This window comes from Lucilia cuprina, chromosome 5 (assembly GCF_022045245.1).
Source record: "Lucilia cuprina isolate Lc7/37 chromosome 5, ASM2204524v1, whole genome shotgun sequence".
Lineage (NCBI taxonomy): Eukaryota > Metazoa > Arthropoda > Insecta > Diptera > Calliphoridae > Lucilia > Lucilia cuprina.
In genome coordinates, this window is record NC_060953.1 from 43,550,047 (window position 1) to 43,575,535 (window position 25,489).

The following is a 25,489-nucleotide window of genomic DNA, read 5'->3' on the forward strand; positions in this document are numbered from 1 at the left end:
GACTATAGACTAGACTATAGACTAGACTATAGACTAGACTATAGACTAGACTATAGACTAGACTATAGACTAGACTATAGACTAGACTATAGACTAGACTATAGACTAGACTATAGACTAGACTATAGACTAGACTATAGACTAGACTATAGACTAGACTATAGACTAGACTATAGACTAGACTATAGACTAGACTATAGACTAGACTATAGACTAGACTATAGACTAGACTATAGACTAGACTATAGACTAGACTATAGACTAGACTATAGACTAGACTATAGACTAGACTATAGACTAGACTATAGACTAGACTATAGACTAGACTATAGACTAGACTATAGACTAGACTATAGACTAGACTATAGACTAGACTATAGACTAGACTATAGACTAGACTATAGACTAGACTATAGACTAGACTATAGACTAGACTATAGACTAGACTATAGACTAGACTATAGACTAGACTATAGACTAGACTATAGACTAGACTATAGACTAGACTATAGACTAGACTATAAGACTAGACTATAGACTAGACTATAGACTAGACTATAGACTAGACTATAGACTAGACTATAGACTAGACTATAGACTAGACTATAGACTAGACTATAGACTAGACTATAGACTAGACTATAGACTAGACTATAGACTAGACTATAGACTAGACTATAGACTAGACTATAGACTAGACTATAGACTAGACTATAGACTAGACTATAGACTAGACTATAGACTAGACTATAGACTAGACTATAGACTAGACTATAGACTAGACTATAGACTAGACTATAGACTAGACTATAGACTAGACTATAGACTAGACTATAGACTAGACTATAGACTAGACTATAGACTAGACTATAGACTAGACTATAGACTAGACTATAGACTAGACTATAGACTAGACTATAGACTAGACTATAGACTAGACTATAGACTAGACTATAGACTAGACTATAGACTAGACTATAGACTAGACTATAGACTAGACTATAGACTAGACTATAGACTAGACTATAGACTAGACTATAGACTAGACTATAGACTAGACTATAGACTAGACTATAGACTAGACTATAGACTAGACTATAGACTAGACTATAGACTAGACTATAGACTAGACTATAGACTAGACTATAGACTAGACTATAGACTAGACTATAGACTAGACTATAGACTAGACTATAGACTAGACTATAGACTAGACTATAGACTAGACTATAGACTAGACTATAGACTAGACTATAGACTAGACTATAGACTAGACTATAGAGTAGACTATAGACTAGACTATAGACTAGACTATAGAGTAGACTATAGACTAGACTATAGACTAGACTATAGACTAGACTATAGACTAGACTATAGACTAGACTATAGACTAGACTATAGACTAGACTATAGTCTAGTTTGTTAGTTAGTTAGTTAGTTAGTTAGTTAGTTAGTTAGTTAGTTAGTTAGTTAGTTAGTTAGTTAGTTAGTTAGTTAGTTAGTTAGTTAGTTAGTTAGTTAGTTAGTTAGTTAGTTAGTTAGTTAGTTAGTTAGTTAGTTAGTTAGTTATTTAGTTAGTTAGTTAGTTAGTTAGTTAGTTAGTTAGTTAGTTAGTTAGTTAGTTAGTTAGTTAGTTAGTTAGTTAGTTAGTTAGTTAGTTAGTTAGTTAGTTAGTTAGTTAGTTAGTTTATTATTTTTAGTTAGTTAGTTAGTTAGTTAGTTAGTTAGTTAGTTAGTTAGTTAGTTAGTTAGTTAGTTAGTTAGTTAGTTAGTTAGTTAGTTAGTTAGTTAGTTAGTTAGTTAGTTAGTTAGTTAGTTAGTTAGTTAGTTAGTTAGTACATGCTTTGTTACAAATTTTTTGTTTGCGATTTTGAAAAACAATAAACTTTTAATATCACATTTTATTTTACATTTAATTTTCATAATAAATAGAGTTTCGACAAATTGTTTTAAGTGATAAATACAAATTTACAAATGATATTTTATTCCTAAATATGATCTACATTTTGCGCTTTTTACATACTCTCGGGTTGTAAATGTAATAAATATACATAAATAAAAAAATCTTTTGAATTCATAAACCTATTTAAAGGAAAAACCATAACATAATAATGGTTGCTTTTTGTACCGAATTGGCATTGGATTTAAATTAACAAATAATACTATTATCACGAGTTCTAAAGATAATATCACCATTCTTTTTACATTTCTATTAAGAACATTCAATTCATCAGTTCTTTTTGCGGATAATCCACATCTTTTTTAAATAAATAATATTGACGAAATATTTTCTTTTCGGTCGTAGTATTCAAAACCATAGGAAAATTGTAAATTGAATGTCTGGCTTCCTCTAGCTGGTCACTGAAACAATTATCGTTCAATAGACATTGTTTAACAAAAAATTTTGCAAAATATTGAGCCAATTCAAAACAATCTAAACAATGATGACATTTATCATTGATTATATAATTCTCGAAGACCACACGTTCGGGATGTATTTGTACGCCATAGAATGGTAAACTGTAAAATGTAAATATTAATATTAGGTTATAATTATATATTAATTTAGTAAACCTGTTGTGTTCAACTATGGTTATAAATTCCAAACCATTTGGATCTTTATTGCTGGCCAATACCTTCCAGTGTTTGTCAATTTTATTGATTTGTAGATCTTCTTTAGTTATACAGTACTGGTGAAAGTGGACACCAAATGGAAGTTTGGTCATTTTTATTTTAAATTCATTGTCTACATCAGCAAATAGTTTGGAAGTTGCTAAAACTATTTTTAAAATAAAACAAATTTTAACATTATTTTATTAAGATATAATTTTTTTATAAAAATAATCCCTAAAGTATGCTATTATTTTTAACATATTTCTTTGTAATTAATATTAACCCTTAGTCGATTTTTGTATAAAATGAAAAAATTTCAATTTTAGAGATATAAAACTTAATTATTTTAAATTTAAACTAACCTTTATCATTTTCCAACTTTACTGGCAACGAACAATGCATTTGCTGGCAATCCTGTCGTATTTCCTCGCGGTCAGCTGAATGTGTCAGCATTAATTGAAAACCCATACAGGTACCCCATAAGGGAAACGTTTTTCCCCTTTCGCTTAAATCTTTCGCAATTTCATAAATATATTTCGAACTTTGTACACAATCGTTACGCATATCATCGGTACAATATTTTGTTTCAAAAAAGACAGCACCACCTGGTATTAATATACTGCAAAATAGAAAATTATTATAATTCTATTTGCAATTATAACATACGTACCCATTTATTTTGTTCATTATGGCTTCATAATAGGAACGGGGACGATTTATCCTTAAAGAAAATTAAAATGATTTTAATTAAATTTAGTTATTTTTAATATTTTTTAAAAATTATTGAAATTTTCCAATCGACTAGATAATAGACAAGATCATACGCTAAACTATATAAATCCAAAACTGTAGGCAAGACCTATTTACTAGAGTACACTAGAATTTAAAATATAGACTAGACTTGACTTTAAAACGGCGTTATCTTCTTCGAGATATCTTCAGCAACAGATCATAAACTAACGGCTAGTAAGCAACTAGGATCAAAGACTAGACTATAAACTAAACTATACTACATACTATACTATTGACTAGACAATAGACTATATTCTAGTCTATACTAGACAATAGACTAGACTATAGACTAGACTATAGACTAGACTATATCGAACTATATAACCGAGGTAAACTTGCTGCTACAAGTGGAGGAAAAATGTCGCAAAGAGCAAAGGAGAAATGTGTTAAATGTGGAGATAGCATAAATGCTTACCATCCCCGCGACGTAATACCTAAAGGCAGTTCCGCGGGGTTTGCGGTTGACGATGGGAAGGCGGTTTAGTGAGTACGTGGCGCAAAACAAAGATGAATCTCACATAATGGATTATAATAGATTATAATTCATATCAATGAAGATTCCGCACCCCATTAAAAAAAAGACCATAGACTAGACTATAGACTAGACTATAGACTAGACTATAGACTAGACTATAGACTAGACTATAGACTAGACTATAGACTAGACTATATACTAGACTATAGACTAGACTATAGACTAGACTATAGACTAGACTATAGACTAGACTATAGACTAGACTATAGACTAGACTATAGACTAGACTATAGACTAGACTATAGACTAGACTATAGACTAAACTATACACTAAACTATAGACTAGACAATAGACTAGACTATAGACAAGACTATAGACTAGAATGTAGATTATAGATTAGACTATACACTAGACTATGTACTATTATATAATCTAGACTAGACTATAATCTAGAGTAGACTATAGAAACGACTATGGACTAGAATATAGACTATAGACTTAACTATAGACTAAAATATAGACTAGAATATAGATTACACTATAGACTAAACTATAGACTATATTATATACAATACTATAGACTAGACTATAAATAGACTAAAATATAGAACAGACTCGATAGTGAAAATAACATTCAAAATTCTACAGTTTTGTTTATGGATAACACAAACAATTTCATGTGATTGTTGTAGATATTTGTAGTACAAGTGTTGTCATCACGCCACACTTTTGACTAGGTTGTAAACGGGACTACACATCAGACTTTAGTTTAGGCTATAGCTAAAACTACACTACATTTCGAATTAAAGGCAAGAGCCAAACCAAAAGAAAATTATATTTTTAATAGCATATATTTAAAAATAATTTATTGTGATTGTTATTGTTTGCATAAAAAATACGTTATTTTCGTAAAAATATGGCAATATTATTAAGAATATGAAAGAAAAAAAAAAAGAAAAACGAAAAAGCAAAACAAAACTAATGACGTTAAACGGCTAATACTATGTCAAAATTCTATGGTAATGCCGATTTTGTTTTTATCGTATATATTCATTCTACAGTTTAAACAGTTAAACAAATTAAAATGTAAACACGTTTGCGATTAAAATAAGAAAAAAACCCGACATTGTGTACATGTCACTGCAAATACTAAATAGTTGTTGTTAATAAACAGTGGAGTTTTTGAATAAATTTATTAAAATATTTGTGAAACAACAAAATTTCTTTGGTTATCATACAATGGGTTAATTTCTTTTCATGGTTAATCATTTGTTTTTTTTTTTATTGTAGCTTTTTTCTTTATTTTTTCACTTTGTTTACAAAACAGAAATAAAAACAAACAACAACTCATACAACTAATAAACAAAAATTTTACTTTGAATTGCATTCATTTAAAAATATATACTTTCTTGCCAAATTAATAACATTAAATTTATTTTTACTTTGTTAAAAACTATAAATATGCAAAAAGTTTTATGCAATCTATTTTGAAAAAAGATTTACCAAATTGGTATGACCCGGGCGCCTGCTGATTCCAAATATTTAACATATGTAGCAGCAATATAGCTGTAATACTCATCGCCGTAGGTTTTGCGTAAATCTACGGCAATATCGATACATAAAATTCCAATTACGGGTGTGAAATTACTGTTATTTTCATGACAATTTGACATTGGCATTGATTTTTTTTTACTTTGAACTTTTCGCACTTTCTTCTTTATTTTCTTGTTGAATTTAATACAAAAATATTTACATATTTTTTGCAAAAATAGCAAATATGTTTAAAATTAGTAAATATTGCACAATATGTATATTTTTTCTTTCTTCTATTTTTTATATCTCCTCACAAATGATGTTTACTGTGCGGGTGCTCGCAAAAGACTGAGCACAAAAGAAGAAAAATAAAAAAACAAACAAACAAAAAAATTAAAATACAATTTTCATTTAAGCATATTTTTAGGGGTTGAAAAACACAACAAATAAATTTATATTAATCAAAAGATTGTGAATGAAAATAAAAGCAAAAAAACATGTTTTATTTCCTGTAATAGTAAATTAAATAAATTAGAAAATAAACACAAAAAATTCGAGATTATAAACTAAACTATATAATACAATATAGTCTAAAGTGTATACCATAGATTACACTATAAACAAGAGTAAAGAAGAGACCAAAAACTAGAAAAACTACGAGAGTAAAGGCAAGAGTATAGATTACAAGTTAGACAATAGACAAGGCTAGACTTTATACTAGACTAAACACTAGACTATAGACTAGAATAGAGGCTAACTTTTAGCCAGTAGACTAGAATATTGACTAGACTATAGACTAGAATATAGACTAGACTATAGACTAGAATAAATACTAGAATATAGACTAGACTATGGTCTAGACTATAGACTTAACTATTAACTAGACTATAGACTAGACTATTAACTAGACTATAGACTAGACTATATATTTGACTATAGACTAGTCGATTGACTAGACTATAGATTAGACTAGACTATAGACTAGACTATAGACTAGACTATAGACTAGACTATAGACTAGACTATAGACTAGACTATAGACTAGACTATAGACTAGACTATAGACTAGACTATAGACTAGACTATAGACTAGACTATAGACTAGACTATAGACTAGACTAGACTATAGACTAGACTATAGACTAGACTATAGACTAGACTATAGACTAGACTATAGAATAGACTATATGATGCACGTATTGCAATTATAAACATTTTTAGTGTGTTTGTTTTTTTAATTCAAATAATAATATTAATAAAGGCAGTGAAGAATTTTGCTTTAAACAAAATAAAATTCTATAATCTTACAATATATATTAAAGTTTTATTGATAAAGGAAACAGCAAAAATTTTCAATAACAAAATAATAATAACTACAATTTTATTTACAAATTTTCTTTGCAACTTATTGAATAAACTTTAGTACCATAAACAAATTATCTAAAGAAAACAACTAGCAGTCAATTGTGATTGATTATTAATGTTTAAATAATTTGAGTAAATAATTTACAAAGATTTAAACTAACTAAAACGACGGAAATTAACAAGAATCACTATAAGATTTCTTAATTTAAAAAAAAGGAACCCAAATACATAAATGCAATAATGTTTAAAAACATTTAGAACACACAATTTCATAGAGATTTCTATGAGACTTGAATCATAAACTAAGTTTATAGATAAGACAACCGCTTAGCAAACTTAACAATATAGTTAAATTATTAATTTTCATAACATTAAAAGCTGAACTACGTTCTGCTTCAAATAGATATTGTTGTTCAAATGAGGAACCCTTTAAAGCGGTGTACACTGGAGCATAATTATAAATCAAATGTTGTACCTCTTCGGTTTCATTTTTGAATTGTTGACGATTACGTCTGGCCTCATTAACTAGGAAATCAGCAAAATATTGTGATGCTTGTATAGCTTTTGAGGTATGAGTTATATTACGATTGGCAATAAATTCATAAATATTTTTCTCTGGATGAAATTGGGTGCCATAGAAGGGATATCTGAAAGTGATAATAATAATTAGATGTTGCTAAGTTAAGATAATTATTTTGTTTTATGATTTCATTAATTACTTTTTATGCTCAATAGTTGATATGAACTCAATACCATCCCAATCATGATTTAAACTCATGACATCCCATATATTATTTAACTTCATATTGGCAAAAGTCTGTTAAAATAAAATCGATAAAAAAAATTGATAATGAAATTAAAGATAATTTAAGAAATAGAAAAACAATTATAATTTAGAATAGATTTAAATAATTTGTAAAAAAATCTTATCAAATGTCAATGTGTCATAAAACTAGGCATGAAGAGCAACACTTATCTGACAAATGTAATCTTAGAAATAAAGATATATCTATATTTGTTTTTTTTTAATTACTTTAACTAGATAGATAGATAGATAGATAGATAGATAGATAGATAGATAGATAGATAGATAGATAGATAGATAGATAGATAGATAGATAGATAGATAGATAGATAGATAGATAGATAGATAGATAGATAGATAGATAGATAGATAGATAGATAGATAGATATATGTAATAAAATTAAAATCAACACCTAGTAATGGTAATAACATAACCTTCAGACCAACTTACCTCTTCGGTAAAACAATACAAATGAAAATTTGCTGTAACCGCATAATTTTTCAAAATATCTATAACATTATCGCTGGCATTTCGAAACATACGGGATTTTTTGAAATCTAGAAAAACACAAATATAGAAAATTAAAATTTAATACTTTTTCTAACCAAACTTACCTTCTTTAAACTCTAACGGCAAAGCTTGTGAAGAAGAAGAACAATAAGTACGAGGCTCGCTAGAATTAGCCGATAGATAAACCAATAATTCAAAACCTAAACATGTACCCCAAACAGGGAAGTAAGTGCCATTATCATTGATCTCCTTAGCAATTTCATAAATATAACGACCAGCATCAGCATAACCATGTGATTGATTGAAATATGTAGCACCACCGGGTAGAAGAACACTGCAAAAAGTTTTCCTATTTAATTTAAAATTTTTATGTATTAGTAATAACTGCTTCTTACCCATTGATTTTGGATAAAAGATCTTCGTAGTATTCACGTTTTTGACCAATCCTGTTAAATACAAATACATTTTGGTTTATAAAATGTTTTTTAAAAAACATTTGTAAATCTTAAAGAAACGGAAATTTATTGCCAGTTGGGTTATGTTTAGCATTTTTATTTATTAAATCATAACAACTAAATGTTATCTTTATAGTTAAAATATATAATATTCTATCTATTATAAATTTTCTATTGTCTCAAAGGTTTTTAATGTCTTGATAAAGTAAATGATTAAATTATATTTGTTTATTTGTACTTTCATTTAAAGTAACGATTATATTTGTAATCAAATCAAAACATAAATTTTTATATTCATATATTCAAAAATTTAATTTTCATAGTTTTGGGACTATTTTAAAAATTTTTTTTAATATAATTTCAAAATTTCGAACTCTAAACATATATTGATATAACGACAATTTTAAAATAATCTAAATAACCTTATATATAACTTTACCCGCTTATACGAATATTTTGCTTAAACGGATTTTGTTACTCTTACGTAAATTACATAAAGAACAAGTCTAAGTAGTGTAATCGGTAAAGATCTACTGTATATACCCTACAGTAAAACATTGCAATAATAATTAGGAAAGCAAGATGAAAATCGATTGGTGGATTTCTATCTAATCTAATGAAAATCAATTGGTGGATTTCTATCTAATGTAATGTATCTATCTATCTATCTTTCTATCTATCTATCTATCTATCTATCTATCTATCTATCTATCTATCTATCTATCTATCTATGTATCTATCTATCTATCTATCTATCTATCTATCTATCTATCTACCATCTATGTATCTATCTATGTATCTATCTATCAATCTATCTATCTATCTATCTATCTATCTATCTATCTATCTATCTATCTATCTATCTATCTATCTATCTATCTATCTATCTATCTATCTATCTATCTATCTATCTATCTATCTATCTATCTATCTATCTATCTATCTATCTATCTATCTATCTATCTATCTATCTATCTATCTATCTATCTATCTATCTATTTATCTATCTATCTATCTATCTATCTATCTATCTATCTATCTATCTATCTATCTATCTATCTATCTATCTATCTATCTAAATAGATTACAAACTATGTATTTCAACAACTAATCAGATCTTTCAATAACATAAATCACATACATATTTAATAAATATTTTGTCGTTTGTATGTATTACAAATTTCTCGTTACACATACACAAACGATATGGTGTTTAATTAAATTTAACAATATAATAAAACCACAAGTCATTGCAATTTTGTAAATCACAAATTTTTTTTTTGTTATAAATTACTCAATTAAACGCTTGTACTTACCAAATCGGTACAACTCTACCACCAGCACCTTCTACATATTTAACATATGATGCGGCTATATAACTAGTATAATTGTTATTGGGATATTTTCTTAAAATTAATTGTGAAACTTCCTGTGTTAGAACACCCACTATAGGTGTAGGATTTTCATTATCGATATTTACAGCAGGATTATCATTTGAATCCATATACTTAATTTTTCCAGCCGATACAACATTTGTATAGAAGAAAATTAGACATAACGTAGCGATCACTATAAAATGTTTATATTCCTCCATGGTGTAAATTGTCAGTCCTCGCAGATAGTGTCTGTGTAGAGCGGTGAAAATCCAAACGAGTACTGATTGCTAAAATTATAAACAACAGTATATTTCTTTGATTTGTTAAACTAAATTTAAAGTGTTATGCTGTTTAAGTAAAAATTCTGAGTAGTTTTTGTTAATGAAAGTGTCATAACTTGAAATTGTTAATTTTTTTTAGTGTCATGATTAAATTTTTGCCTATAATAAATTGTAAATTATCTTTCTTATCTTTTCAATATTTAATATTTAACTGTAAAAGCTAAACGTTCTTGTCAGAAGATAAAAGTATTAACATCATTTATACTTTTTGATAATAGTGAACTTTTAAATTCGAATATATTTTAAGAATCGTACGTATGTAGATCGTTAGATCGTTAGATAGATAGATAGATAGATAGATAGATAGATAGATAGATAGATAGATAGATAGATAGATAGATAGATAGATAGATAGATAGATAGATAGATAGATAGATAGATAGATAGATAGATAGATAGATAGATAGATAGATAGATAGATAGATAGATAGATGGATAGATAGATAGATAGATAGATAGATAGATAGATAGATAGATAGATAGATAGATAGATAGATAGATAGATAGATAGATAGTTAGATTTGTAAGTGTTCAAATACTATTTCAATAACTACCTATATAAGATTAATCATATATCTGAAAAGCTTTATTATAAAAATTTTATATTGAAAACAAATTAATTAAAAATTATTTTAAACCGATAAGAAAAATTTATTTTTTAAACCAACTTGTTTGAATAAGACTGGTTTACCTTGAATCAGGAAAAAACAACAAATAACAAACACTTTTATAAAAATTTTTTGCAATTAGCACACAAAAACAAAATTTGGTTACTTAAAACCTTAAACAAACTAAATTCGAATTGTTCAGTAAATGTTAAGAATGTAAACAGTTAACGTCCATTTTTATAGTTACAGTTTGAACTTTTTACCAAATTGTAAAAAAAGTTCCCCTTAAAAATTTAAATAAATTAATATAATAAAATAAAGGAACTTACACGTGAAAGTAGTGGTAAATGTTTTAAAAACAAGAATTTTAGCAAAGAATTTTAAAACAAAAGCAATCAGTGATAATAACAAACAGCTTAAGCAAAACAAAATATAGAAAAACAGCTGTTGTTGGGTTTATGACATTTATGATTTATATTTCTTGTGTTTGTTTTTTTTTTTCAGTTATAATACAAAACAATTTATAAAAAAAAAGAAAAATATTTTCAAAATATTTCTAAAAGTATTTACTTAATTAAATAAAAAGCATAAAGAATTTTAAATAAAAATTATAAAAAGTAGGTTTACGATGCATTTGTCTTGAAAATTCCCTGAGAATAGGGAATTAGTTAAAAGGCTGTATACAGCTTCTTAATATTTCCAAAAGTTGGGATTTTGTTCCATGCGTCTTTGGAAGTTGGTGTACCAATTTTGTAATGTCGACAGTGGCACCAAAGTCTCATGTGGCATATTAGGTAGTTGCTGTGGATTAATCGTAAAGCTGGAAGCATAGTTAAAGAAATTCTCCAGCATTTTTTGACCAAATTGTAAATTGGCGTTAGCATTTGACTGGGAAAATAAAGAAACCTTTATTAATAGCATATTTTCGAGAATATTCCTTTAGTTCCACTTACCACCGCTGGTGTTAGTTGTGTTATAGTGTTGCTAGGTTCTATGGAGATTCCTATTTGTGCTGTGTGGGATATTTCCTGAGCACCAAATACCATACCATTCTCCTGAGCCTCTAGTTCATGGGCTTTTTTCAACTGTGATATCTTAAAGATGGCAGAAGGTTTAGCATTCGATATGTGGCCTAAATATTGCCAAGTGGGGGCCGAATTGGCATCTGGCCAACTAAAATATACTGCAGCCGAAGTACCCTCCGGCAGGGGTTGTATGCCGGTTAAAAATACAACTATATAGTTAACATGATCTATATCAGGCACATTTATTACAGCTTTAGTTTCATCCAGTGGTGTGAAATCTGTTTGGGGCTGTTTAAACAAAATTTTATAAAAATATATTTTTTAATTTTCAAAATTGTTTATATTACCAGTCTTCCGGATATTATTAAACCAAACATTTTGCTTTAAGTTAAATGAATTTCTCTATAAATGCTTAACACACAATACTTATCTTGTAGCAAATAATATTTGTGAAACTTTTCTTTTTTATTTACGTTTTGAAAAGATCTAGAACAAATTTTGGTAGTAAATGCAGTAATTTTTGTTTGACATTTGTTCAATGCAACTGCAACAACAACGTTAATTAAACATATGTTTGTCACGGCAGCAATGACTCTCAAACTGTTATGTTAATAACAGTGTTGTATTTTAAGTGTTGGTAAAATCGATTTATTAGTATATTTTTGAATACTTTGACAAATTTTAAGAAATATAAATATTTATGAAAAACTAATTATATTATACATTTATTTTATATTATTAAAGAATAAAAAATTTTTAAATTAATTATTAGTTTGCAAAATTTATTTTTTATTGTTCGTATTATTAGTTGGCTTCGGTTCAGTTTTTTGAAGTTTTTCTGCTTTTTCACCAGACTTTTCTTTTGATTCTTTAGCTCTTTCGGCTGCCAGGGCTTTTGCTTGTGCTATACTTTGTTCATTTTCTTTTTTTATGGCTTCTTTTTCCGCTTCTGTTAATTCCCCAAAAATGCTTACAATAAAATCGTGCAATTCTCGTATATGCTGTAGTTTATTACCCGTAGCTGGAGCAGCGGCACAGGGTCGACCATGATACTGAATTGGACAGCTAGAATTTGAACATAAAAAACAAATTTGTTTAGTTAGTTAGTAAGATAGATAGATAGATAGATAGATAGATAGATAGATAGATAGATAGATAGATAGATAGATAGATAGATAGATAGATAGATAGATAGATAGATAGAGATAGATAGATAGATAGATAGATAGATAGATAGATAGATAGATAGATAGATAGATAGATAGATAGATAGATAGATAGATAGATAGATAGATAGATAGATAGATAGATAGATAGATAGATAGATAGATAGATAGGTAGATAGATAGATAGATAGATAGATAGATAGATAGATAGATAGATAGATAGATAGATAGATAGATAGATAGATATAGATAGATAGATAGATAGATAGATAGATAGATAGATAGATAGATAGGTAGATAAATAGATAGATAGATAGATAGATAGATAGATAGATAGATAGATAGATAGATAGATAGATAGATAGATAGATAGATAGATAGATAGATAGATAGATAGATAGATAGATAGATAGATAGATAGATAGATAGATAGATAGATAGATAGATAGATATATATATATATATATATATATATATATATATATTATATATATATATTATATATATATAGATAGATAGATAGATAGATAGATAGATAGATAGATAGATAGATAGATAGATAGATAGATAGATAGATAGATAGATAGATAGATAGATAGATAGATAGATAGATAAAAGATAGATAGATAGATAGATAGATAGATAGATAGATAGATAGATAGATAGATAGATAGATAAATAGATAGATAGATAGATAGATAGATAGATAGTTAGATAGTTAGATAGTTAGATAGTTAGATAGTTAGATAGTTAGATAGTTAGATAGTTAGATAGATAGATAGATAGATAGATAGATAGATAGATAGATAGATAGATAGATAGATAGATAGATAGATAGATATATAGGTTAGTTACTTAGTTGTGTGTCAAATAATAGCAAATCAAAGCATTATTCGGTTTAACATTGGATTGTTTTTCCCGACCTAGACAAGTATACTTGAGAAATTTTTATATTGGACGATAATCGGTATTTAAATTTTATGAACATTTAGATCCCTATGTAGATTTAAAATAAAATCTTGGGAGGATATTTCAGCAATCGATATTGAAAGGACAGTTCTAATATAAATATACACACATAAGAAAGAGCGCTTGGCTCCTCATTAAAAAAATATTTTCATATATTTTTTGAAGCAAATACGCTAAAAAAAGCTCAATTAAATTTAATTATTATATTTCAACACAGTTCTATCAAACATGAAAAAAGTTCTGCATCATTTAGGGAAAATTCATTTATTATTTTTCTTTTACTTTTCAAAAAAGATTTTAAATTTAAAAATTAAATAATATTTATAGTCTGTCAAATTTGCCAAATACCATTGATTACAAAAACGCATCGCATACATTTTTTTTGTTATTAATATTAATTATACGTTTCAATTAAAATTCCAAGTATTTATATTTTTGACTCATAACAAAATCCCAAATGTCTACATATTTTTCACTAAAATAGAAAATTTTGAGTCAAACTAAATATCTAACATAAATATATTTAAATGTGTGATTATAGCATATCTTTCATTTTTTTTTGTTTTTTTGTATGCATATATAATTTGTATTTCAAATTATGTACTACATATAGAAAATAACAAAATTGGCAAAAATTTAAATATTTTGTTGTTGATGAAGAGGTTCAGACGCGTATTGTTAATAATTTCTTTGATTTGTTGCCAAAAAAAAAATTAGATGCCAAATATGATTTGTTTAGTATATATGTGATTTTTTTCGTAAAAAGAATTGCTACAAATATTGAATGAAGTTCATTGAACATTTTCTGACTTGAATTTTTTTTTCTGATTTAAGGATTAAAATAATTATAAATATGTATTTTGATCTTTTACGTAGATTGTTATTACAAAATTTTATGGACCAGAGGTTTGAATTAATTGATTCCATAAAAGCTTTAGTTACTTTTTATTATCTAGAGTACTAGAACTGAACTAGAACTAAACTAGAACTGAACTAGAACTGAACTAGAACTGAACTAGAACTGAACTAGAACTGAACTAGAACTGAACTAGAACTGAACTAGAACTGAACTAGAACTGAACTAGAACTGAACTAGAACTGAACTAGAACTGAACTAGAACTGAACTAGAACTGAACTAGAACTGAACTAGAACTGAACTAGAACTGAACTAGAACTGAACTAGAACAGAACTAGAACTGAACTAGAACTGAACTAGAACTGAACTAGAACTGAACTAGAACTGAACTAGAACTGAACTATAAACTGAACTAGAACTGAACTAGAACTGAACTAGAACTGAACTAAAACTGAACTAGAACTGAACTAGAACTAGAACTGAACTAGAACTGAACTAGAACTGAACTAGAACTGAACTAGAACTGAACTAGAACTGAACTAGAACTGAACTAGAACTGAACTAGAACTGAACTAGAACTGAACTAGAACTGAACTAGAACTAGAACTAGAACTGAACTAGATAGAACTGAACTAGAACTGAACTAGAACTAGAACTGAACTAGAACTGAACTAGAACTGAACTAGAACTGAACTAGAACTGAACTAGAACTGAACTAGAACTGAACTAGAACTGAACTAGAACTGAACTAGAACTGAACTAGAACTGAACTAGAACTGAACTAGAACTGAACTAGAACTGAACTAGAACTGAACTAGAACTGAACTAGAACTGAACTAGAACTGAACTTGAACTGAACTAGAACTGAACTAGAACTGAACTAGAACTGAACTAGAACTGAACTAGAACTGAACTAGAACTGAACTAGAACTGAACTAGAACTGAACTAGAACTGAACTAGAACTGAACTAGAACTGAACCAGAACTGAACTAGAACTGAACTAGAACTGAACTAGAACTGAACTAAAACTGAACTAAAACTGAACTAGAACTGAACTAGAACTGAACTAGAACTAAACTAGAACTGAACTAGAACTGAACTAGAACTGAACTAGAACTGAACTAGAACTGAACTAGAACTGAACTAGAACTGAACTAGAACTGAACTAGAACTGAACTAGAACTGAACTAGAACTGAACTAGAACTGAACTAGAACTGAACTAGGTTAGATAGTTAGATAGTTAGATAGTTAGATAGTTAGATAGATAGATAGATAGATAGATAGATAGATAGATAGATAGATAGATAGATAGATAGATAGATAGATAGATATATAGGTTAGTTACTTAGTTGTGTGTCAAATAATAGCAAATCAAAGCATTATTCGGTTTAACATTGGATTGTTTTTCCCGACCTAGACAAGTATACTTGAGAAATTTTTATATTGGACGATAATCGGTATTTAAATTTTATGAACATTTAGATCCCTATGTAGATTTAAAATAAAATCTTGGGAGGATATTTCAGCAATCGATATTGAAAGGACAGTTCTAATATAAATATACACACATAAGAAAGAGCGCTTGGCTCCTCATTAAAAAAATATTTTCATATATTTTTTGAAGCAAATACGCTAAAAAAAGCTCAATTAAATTTAATTATTATATTTCAACACAGTTCTATCAAACATGAAAAAAGTTCTGCATCATTTAGGGAAAATTCATTTATTATTTTTCTTTTACTTTTCAAAAAAGATTTTAAATTTAAAAATTAAATAATATTTATAGTCTGTCAAATTTGCCAAATACCATTGATTACAAAAACGCATCGCATACATTTTTTTTGTTATTAATATTAATTATACGTTTCAATTAAAATTCCAAGTATTTATATTTTTGACTCATAACAAAATCCCAAATGTCTACATATTTTTCACTAAAATAGAAAATTTTGAGTCAAACTAAATATCTAACATAAATATATTTAAATGTGTGATTATAGCATATCTTTCATTTTTTTTTGTTTTTTTGTATGCATATATAATTTGTATTTCAAATTATGTACTACATATAGAAAATAACAAAATTGGCAAAAATTTAAATATTTTGTTGTTGATGAAGAGGTTCAGACGCGTATTGTTAATAATTTCTTTGATTTGTTGCCAAAAAAAAAATTAGATGCCAAATATGATTTGTTTAGTATATATGTGATTTTTTTCGTAAAAAGAATTGCTACAAATATTGAATGAAGTTCATTGAACATTTTCTGACTTGAATTTTTTTTTCTGATTTAAGGATTAAAATAATTATAAATATGTATTTTGATCTTTTACGTAGATTGTTATTACAAAATTTTATGGACCAGAGGTTTGAATTAATTGATTCCATAAAAGCTTTAGTTACTTTTTATTATCTAGAGTACTAGAACTGAACTAGAACTAAACTAGAACTGAACTAGAACTGAACTAGAACTGAACTAGAACTGAACTAGAACTGAACTAGAACTGAACTAGAACTGAACTAGAACTGAACTAGAACTGAACTAGAACTGAACTAGAACTGAACTAGAACTGAACTAGAACTGAACTAGAACTGAACTAGAACTGAACTAGAACTGAACTAGAACGGAACTAGAACTGAACTAGAACTGAACTAGAACTAAACTAGAACTAAACTAGAACTAAACTAGAACTGAACTAGAACTGAACTAGAACTAAGCTAGAACTGAAGAAACAGAACTTTAACCTAACTAGAACTAAGCTAGAACTGAACTGGACTAAAATATTTTTAATTTTTTTATAATATATTTATAAATTTTCTTGAGAATTTACATTATAAGTATATACATTTCAGCATCATTTTGGATTAGTTTTATAAAGATAAGATTCCGGTCAATTTCTTTTCTGGATCATCCAAATGAAAATGTCAAATAAATATACATAAACGTAAATATGAAAGTATTTATGTAAGAAGGTATGTCTGTTTCATTGTTTATATAAAATAATAATAAATGCCAAAAATATAAAATTGCCACCACCAAATAAAATAAAATCTAAACAATAGGGGCAACAGAATAGAATATTTCGAACCGGTTGTTTAAATTTATTATGTATAAAAAAATATATACAATATTTTAATAAGGCATATCACATATTTTGAGAGGTTGTGTTGTTTAAATTTTGCAATGTATCTGGACTAACAATTATTATTCGAATCACTTGTGTAGTGAACAAGAATGTTAGTAAAATATAAGAAGATTTAAGATTTTTTTAATATGGAACCTAATATGAACATTAATATAAAACCTGTGACATGCCTAAATGTCAAAAAAATATCAAAATACGAAAACGCGAAAAAAATCTTGGCAGAAAATCATTTTTTTTGCATTACGAAAAACCAAAACAATTTTAATGGTGGGGAGGAAAATTTAAAACACACGAAAATTTTCGAAATAATATATAAAACGATTCTAAGCAAATCCACATAGAGATAAACATATAAACAACTTTTTTTTTGTATATGTATACTATCTATACATAAATATACAAATGTTTGTAATTAAAATTTATTGGTAATGCATTTAAATTAAAAATAAGAAAAAAAATCTAATTGAATTAAAACTAGAAAATTAAAGAATTTTTTTACGGTGTTTATAAATAAATATTTAAATTTTTAGTGGCACTTTTTTTTCTCGAGAAAAAAACATGATATTACAAATTCGCGCGAGCTCTTACAGGTTTTGTTGTTGACGGAAAAGTGAAGACGAAAAATATTTCTCGCAACTAATTGTGAAGACAAGTTCAAGAAATTATTTTTAAAATATACATACATATAAATAAATAAACGAAAATAATTTTAATAAATATAATAAATTTTAAATAAATTTAGAAAAAAAGAAAAAAAAATATTTAAAAAAGTAAAAAGAGTAGAAATTTAAATAAAATAAAAATAGAACTCAAGTTAATTAGAGCGAAAAGAAAGGACTGAGAAAATCATATTAAAATCAACGAGAGAGAGAGAGAGAGAGAGACAGAGAAATGTTTGAATAAAAACACTAAAGAGTTGGAGAAAAACTATACGAAAGAGTGCTTATTTTTATAGGTGAAGAGAGTGATTTATTTTGTTGGGGAAAAAAATAGGTCAAAATTTAACTAAAACCATGACATCTCAGATGGAAACCTCAGAGCTACAGTTAGCAGCTGCTGAAACCTCTAATGACGTTAATTTATCACCGCAATTATCGATTCCTAATGATTCAGGAGTTTCAAACATCTCTACGTCAACTCATTCACCAACCTCCTTATTTATGTGTCAAACCATCAATTCAAATGGAAATCTATTATTTCCGGTGAACGAAAATTATGAAAATAAAAATGAAAAATTAACAACATGGCAGAGTTTACTAAAACATTTAAAATCTCAACGTATTGTTAAAAATATAGAGATTTTTAATAAATTAAAAAGAAAACCATATCTTAATCATCATCTTGATAATCAACAATTTCCGTTGGAAATTTTAAAGAAATATAACGGAAATTTTCCCTGTCAAAATAACAAAATTATTAAAAAATCTCAAAGAAATGAGTTTAAATATGGACAAAAATTGAAATTTCCTTTAAGATCTATAACAAGAAAAGATTCCTTTGTTTGTGCTGATAAAGGTTTTAAAGAAAGGGAAGAAGTAAATAGATTTAAGGATGAAAAAGATTTTAAAAATTTTAAATTCGATTTTAAATTTAAACAAAATTTAAAACTCAAGCCTAATTTAAAAAAAATTGAACAAAAGAAAGATTTGCAAAAATTTCCTTTAAATAAAATTTATAAATTTAATAAAGAATTTCCTTTACAACTTAAGCAGCAGGAGCAACAACTTTTAAAATTTCCTTTGAAACTAAACCAACAAAAGGGACAATTTCCCTGTGAAAATCTAATGACAAAAGAAAGAAATATTATAACAAATCAAAATCTTATTAGAAATAAAGAAATTCTTAAGACAGCAAACACTTTAAGGCAATACGATCAAAAATGTTTAATAAAATTTCCCAATAAAATAGATATGAAAAATCGCAGCAATAAAAACAAATTTCCCTTACAAAATCTTGAAATTACCAAAGAAAACACTTTAAACAATTATTTAAATAATAATTGCATAAAAATAAACAATTCAGATCCAGCAAAAACATCATCATCAACAACATCATTATCTTGTTGTTCGCCATCATTATCAATGACGCAAAATGGTGAAAAATTTCAAAATATTGATAATGAATCTATGTCTCAAGTTCAAGACGCACAAGTTCGTGTGGAGGAAAATCCACTAACAACACCAACAACATTAAAGATCAACGCAAATAAACAACCGACGCCTCCACAAACAACAACAACAACAGCAACAATAAAATATGACGACGCCGATGTTTATATATTAGCAGCCATAAATTCTATAAATAATTCACGACCAAACGAAGTGGGTTATTATGCGGAAAAAATTGAGCGCATACAAGACGCCATTGTTGCGCTCTTTGAAAAAATACAAAATTCTTTAACAACAAATCATAAAAGCCAAAAAGAGAGTACAAACGCAACTCATTGTGAAGATGTTCAAGATCATGATGCCAATTCTCGTTTCGCATTAACACCCCCAACGAGTGTAACAAGTGTTCGAAATTCCGAGAGAATTAATGATGATGGTGATGTGGTTCTACAAACTAAATATGATCTTGATGATCTCTGTGATCGTGAGGTTGGCCAAATTGTGGAATGCTCAGATGTACGCGATACGTTAGCTAAGGCGGTTGTTCATAGTGTCTCGAAAGCACAAACCAATAGTAGTACGGGTAGTTTTCTAGTTAAAAGTGAAGTACCAACCTCCCCAAATTTCCCCACTCCCAAAACGTTAAATGAAACTATATTAAATACTACGTCACTTGAGGATTATACAAGTTCTAGTGAATTATTGCCAAAAAAATATAATGTGCTCAACGCCGCAGTGAATACAGAAATCAACGTTAAAGTTAAAAATAAATTGGAATTCGATCCAATAGAGGCGATAAATGTACAAACCCAAGTAAACGAGTTAAATGAAGTGTTACGCGTAACGCCAACAAATACGTTAACAACTAATAATTTGACAAGTGTAAAAGTAAATGAAATGACTGTAACTCGTTTAGCGGACAATGAACAAGATAGCACCCATAAAGACTTATTGCAAACACATGAAGCTCTTGAGCAAAAAAATAATATTTTATCTAACGACTTGCAAATCGATGAAATGAAGTTCGAAATGAATCGTGTAAAAGGAGCTTTGCCGACGACTACGTCTTCGGATCGTTCAATTGGTAAACATGAGAATTTACCAACATCTGTTAATAGTGGTAGTACAAATTATAGTGGTCGTCATATTGGCTCAAACTTAGGAAGAATAACTAATGATTCAACTTTAAGTAATAGCAGATTACCCTCTTCACTAAGTTCTTCACGAAATTATAATAGTGAGAGTTCTTATACACCCAGATCGGCAGCGTTAAAAAGTGATAATGTGGCTAACAAACGCACTAGCATTAGTTCTCATTTACCACCAGAAGCTTTAGCAAATCGTTCGGTTTTAAATTCACCCTCAATAAGTGAAACAATTTCAAATCGTTCCGCCTTACGAAGAAATTCAAATGATTCAACTTCTGAAGTTATATCCACACGTCGTCCATCATTGGGTGCCTTAAGAAATACACAATCTACCTCTTTGCTATCGATAGATTTACCCCGTCATACCACCCTAACCACAAGCAATCAAACGGAACAACCTTCTGCCGTTAGTCGAGCCGTTTCCATAGACTCTTCATTGGAAGATGTGCTACCAGAAAGAACACGCTTACGACGTCAAAGACGTTTAAGAACTCAAGACTCTCAAGATGAAGCCGAAGATCCCATAGAACGTTTAAATCGTTTAAAAGCTCGCATATCAGCCTCGCTCAGTGAAGTTAAAGGCGTTTTAAAGCAATACAGCACCGATAATGATAATGAAAATGACAATGAAACTCAAACTCCAGCTGTGGCCAACAATCTTAAGGAATCCAAAGAGGGCACCAAAAAAGAAGAAGCCCCCGTTACATTTAGATTTGTGAAAAAAGTGCGCAGACGTAGTTTGTTCACCGAAGAGGAAGAGAAAGAAGAAAAAGAACGGGAAAAAGCCAATGAAAATCAAAATAAAAATTTATTGGAATCTAAAGATGAAACGGATAATATTAAAATGAAGATTGAAGCCACACTGCCAGGCCTGGGCTCGGAAATTATTAAAGAAGATTTAAAACCTAAATTGGAAAAACAAGTGGAAAATCGCATCGAAAATAAGGAGGAGATTAAAACTAAAGATCAAGTCCAAACTTCGACTACTGAAATCAATAAAAATCTTTACACTTTAAAGGAGGAGCAACAAGAATATTTGGATGATAATAAAACGACTGAAAATAAAACAGAAGCTAAAGAAGATATTAATATCAACAAACAAAATGGTGAAATTAAGATTGAAGAACCAACTGAAAATGACAAAAATCACAAGGAAGATGTTGCAACATTGAAGGAAGAAACTAAAGGAGCCATACCCAAACCATCAGTCAAAAATGATGCTGATCATGAAACACCCACTAAAACCAAGAAAAAAGTGATAATAAAAACTAAAGATCCAGCTCGAAGAGCTTCCTTGGCGGCTGTAGAAGGATCTAAAATTGAACCCCCAGTAAAGTTAGCCATACCAGCCAAAATACACCGACGACCCTCCGATTCGGAGGCAGTGGTCAAAAAGAAATTAATTACCGCCAAAATAAATACTTCCGGTATAGTTGAGGAAGTGACGCCAAAACCGAAAATTGTGAAAGTTAAGAAATCGTCTATAAAAAGCAACAATAACTCGCAATTGGCAACAACGCAATCAAAACAAAAAGAACAAGAGAAGAACGATAAAAGTGATGATCTTGTCAAACCGATAGACGAAGACAATAAATCGATACACGCTGATAAAAACAAGGATGTTTTAATGCCAAAACCATCAGAACAACAGCAACAACAACAACAAGAACAATTACAACAAATTAACAACGAAATCACTAGCCAAAGAAATTTATTGCTGCCAACGCAATTAGTGATCGATGAGGCGGCGTCATTAAATGTAAAAACAATTGAAAATTCAGTGCCACCGCCGAGGCAAGAACAACAACAACAACAACAATTGCAACAAGAAAAGCAGGCGACAATTAAATCTACAACTACAAATTTCAAATTAAACGATTTACAAGCTGCTGGCGGCGCTATGTTAGAAAATGCAACAACTGTGTTAAGTTCATCAAAAACTAGCGAAGCAAACGGTCAATTAAAGCGCGAAAACGTGGTGCAACCGGACGATTTACGAGATCTTTTGCAACAAGAAACAACTATAATCAAAACTTCCCCACTCAAGGAAGAGGAAACTAATCATGAGACTAAAATTAAACACCTTTCTATAAAAGAAACGGATAGATCTAAAGAAAACTTGGAAATTGAACAAACTGAAAAAGTAGAACAGAAGCCTATAATAACACAACAGCAGGTGGTTGCAACAACGGATGTTGTGATCGTTAAAAGCGAAGACGACAACAAGCAAAACGACGACGTCAAAGTATCGTTCAAAGAACCTTGTATAGATAAAACACCAACGTCAACCCACATCGCTGCAGAGCAACAACAACAAGGAGAACGATCAATAACGAAAGTAGATGATACAAAAACCATAAGCTCTCCACACAATTCCATTAGTAGCTCAACAGACCTCATACCAAAAACAGCTGCATCACTAAACGAGCAAAAAGCTGCAGCACCAGCACCTCAACCAAACACAATGCCTGAACAGCAATTGGCACCTGCACCCGTGCAAACGGCTGAAATTATAGCACATCCGGAACAGCATAAAAAGAAAGTTATTCTCAAAAAAATCGTACGCCAAGCTTCGGTAGATAAAACACATAAAGCTGACTTAGAAATCACAACACCTGCTCCAGAAGTTGAAAAAGATTTGGAAAATATTACAGATGCAGCAGTCTTAGAACCCACCAAAGATGAATTAACTGAAGAATGTTCAGAATCCACTGAAATATCGGAATCCTCGAATTCCCTTGGTTCTGAGGAAGCGGCGGCCGCCGAAAAACCCAAAAAGGAACGTAAAGTCAAAAAGAAAGTTATTATTAAAAGACAGAAACGTAGACTTTCCATAGGTGACAACTTTTTCCATCCGGGCGCCACAGAAGAACCACAAAATACTGAAATAGAAACTTTAGAAAAACCCATATCTTATGTCACTGACGAAGAAGATTCCATAACTGATCAATCAGAAAATACAAAATCGGAACAAGAACAGGAAGATGAAATTAAACCTTTGAAATCTTGTATCATGCATAAGGAGTATCATATCGGCGATGAAGTTCTATATGCAGAACGTTTCAAAAAGACTCAAATTAAATGGCGTCGTGGTCGCATTAAGGAACGTATTACCAGTATATCCTATTTACTGGATATCGATGGCAAAGATGTATCATCGCATATAAACTATTTGAAAAAGTTTACCGGACGTAAAGTGAGTTTTGGTGGTAAGGAATATCTAGAAATAGACTATGAACAATTGGCGGAAGAAGAGGAAAAAGCCGAAAGGCTTCAAAGACGTACCTATAGCATATGGAATATGGTGTAAGTTGGAAAATGCTATAACAATTAAAAAATACTTAAAAAAAGTGTCCAAAAGCAACAAAAATCCTTTAATTTTAGTTAAAACATGTAGCGTTACTTTTAAATTTATTGATTGAATTTGAAAAATAATTAATTTTTTTTTTTACTTTTATACCCCTTTAAAAAATCCCTTTGAATTATGGAGAGTGTAAATAGTTTTTATTTTAAATTTTTTCTACCATTTTAGTTTTAATTAGTTAGTTATTCTTTTCTTTGAGTTTAATTAAAAAATTTTAGTTTTTATAAAATTTTTTAATGGATCTCTTTAACATTCTTGTATATTGTGTGTAAATATGTAATAAATCCTTAATATGTATATATTTAATTATAAATTAATAATCCTTTTAGGGTAGTATCATAGTTTATATAATTTTTATTTATTATTTATTTTTTTTAGCTTTTATATTATTATTTTTTTGTTTAATTTTATTTTAAAACAAAGCATCCTGTTATATTGTAAATAAGATAAAAATATGATCCTTCTGAAAGAATATTCACAATAAATAAAATTGTAAAATTTATATTTTAAACGAAATAAACACACACATCATTGGTTTTATTTAAAATCTCACAAATGACATCATTAATAATATTTAAAAATATTTTCATTCACATTTCATTGTATTTTTAACCCTAAAAAGTGTTAATGGCTTTTTTTATATAAATACAACTAAATGTGTTAGTGTGGTGATAAAATAGGAAATGATATAAATAAATTTTATGTTAATCTAAATAACTCTTCTTAATTGTTCGTTAAGTTTTAATTGAGGAAATCTGTTTAATGTTTATTAATTTATTAAATTCCGTAAATTTTTAAGTGACTTTTATTTTAGTTTAGTCCTAGTTCAGT

The 25,489-nt window shown here is 28.5% G+C and overlaps 5 protein-coding genes across 7 annotated transcripts in view; 1 reads left to right on the forward strand and 4 right to left on the reverse strand.

Annotated features, from left to right (window-relative positions):
* Positions 1–1,893: 1,893 nt before the first annotated feature.
* On the reverse strand, positions 1,894–5,746 carry LOC111680036 (gamma-glutamyl hydrolase A). The gene is made up of 5 exons (XM_023441645.2): positions 5,385–5,746; positions 3,284–3,334; positions 2,976–3,232; positions 2,575–2,779; positions 1,894–2,520 (listed from the first exon to the last, which is right to left on the reverse strand). Exons 1-5 carry the CDS (start codon positions 5,558–5,560, stop codon positions 2,223–2,225), a joined length of 987 nt encoding a protein of 328 aa, XP_023297413.2. The 5' UTR covers positions 5,561–5,746; the 3' UTR covers positions 1,894–2,222.
* Positions 5,747–6,763: 1,017 nt separating this feature from the next.
* On the reverse strand, positions 6,764–11,251 carry LOC111680034 (gamma-glutamyl hydrolase). 3 transcript variants are annotated; one of them, XM_046951979.1, is made up of 8 exons: positions 10,959–11,128; positions 9,867–10,213; positions 8,491–8,541; positions 8,200–8,429; positions 8,036–8,142; positions 7,499–7,596; positions 7,075–7,426; positions 6,764–6,998 (listed from the first exon to the last, which is right to left on the reverse strand). In XM_046951979.1, exons 2-7 carry the CDS (start codon positions 10,142–10,144, stop codon positions 7,075–7,077), a joined length of 1,116 nt encoding a protein of 371 aa, XP_046807935.1. In that variant the 5' UTR covers positions 10,145–10,213; positions 10,959–11,128; the 3' UTR covers positions 6,764–6,998. The 3 variants fall into 3 exon arrangements, with proteins under 3 accessions (XP_046807935.1, XP_023297411.2, XP_023297410.2); XM_023441643.2 differs by lacking the exon at positions 10,959–11,128 and adding an exon at positions 11,205–11,251 and having other exon boundaries at positions 6,764–7,426; XM_023441642.2 differs by having other exon boundaries at positions 6,764–7,426; positions 10,959–11,127.
* Positions 11,252–11,370: 119 nt separating this feature from the next.
* On the reverse strand, positions 11,371–12,426 carry LOC111680037 (protein OPI10 homolog). The gene is made up of 3 exons (XM_023441646.2): positions 12,248–12,426; positions 11,829–12,188; positions 11,371–11,763 (listed from the first exon to the last, which is right to left on the reverse strand). The coding sequence occupies exons 1-3, from the start codon at positions 12,275–12,277 to the stop codon at positions 11,566–11,568; spliced, it is 588 nt and encodes a 195-aa protein (XP_023297414.1). The 5' UTR covers positions 12,278–12,426; the 3' UTR covers positions 11,371–11,565.
* Positions 12,427–12,531: 105 nt separating this feature from the next.
* The window catches only part of LOC111680032 (2-oxoglutarate dehydrogenase-like, mitochondrial), a 29,392-nt gene continuing 16,434 nt past the window's right edge, over positions 12,532–25,489 (reverse strand). Inside the window, exon 11 of the mRNA XM_046951888.1 lies at positions 12,532–12,965. Coding sequence (XP_046807844.1) covers positions 12,683–12,965 — 283 coding nt within the window. The 3' untranslated portion in view covers positions 12,532–12,682. The remainder of the gene's footprint in view (positions 12,966–25,489) is intronic.
* Positions 18,912–25,174, forward strand: LOC111680029 (calponin homology domain-containing protein DDB_G0272472). Its single transcript, XM_023441636.2, has one exon. It carries the CDS (start codon positions 19,052–19,054, stop codon positions 24,602–24,604), a length of 5,553 nt encoding a protein of 1,850 aa, XP_023297404.2. The 5' UTR covers positions 18,912–19,051; the 3' UTR covers positions 24,605–25,174.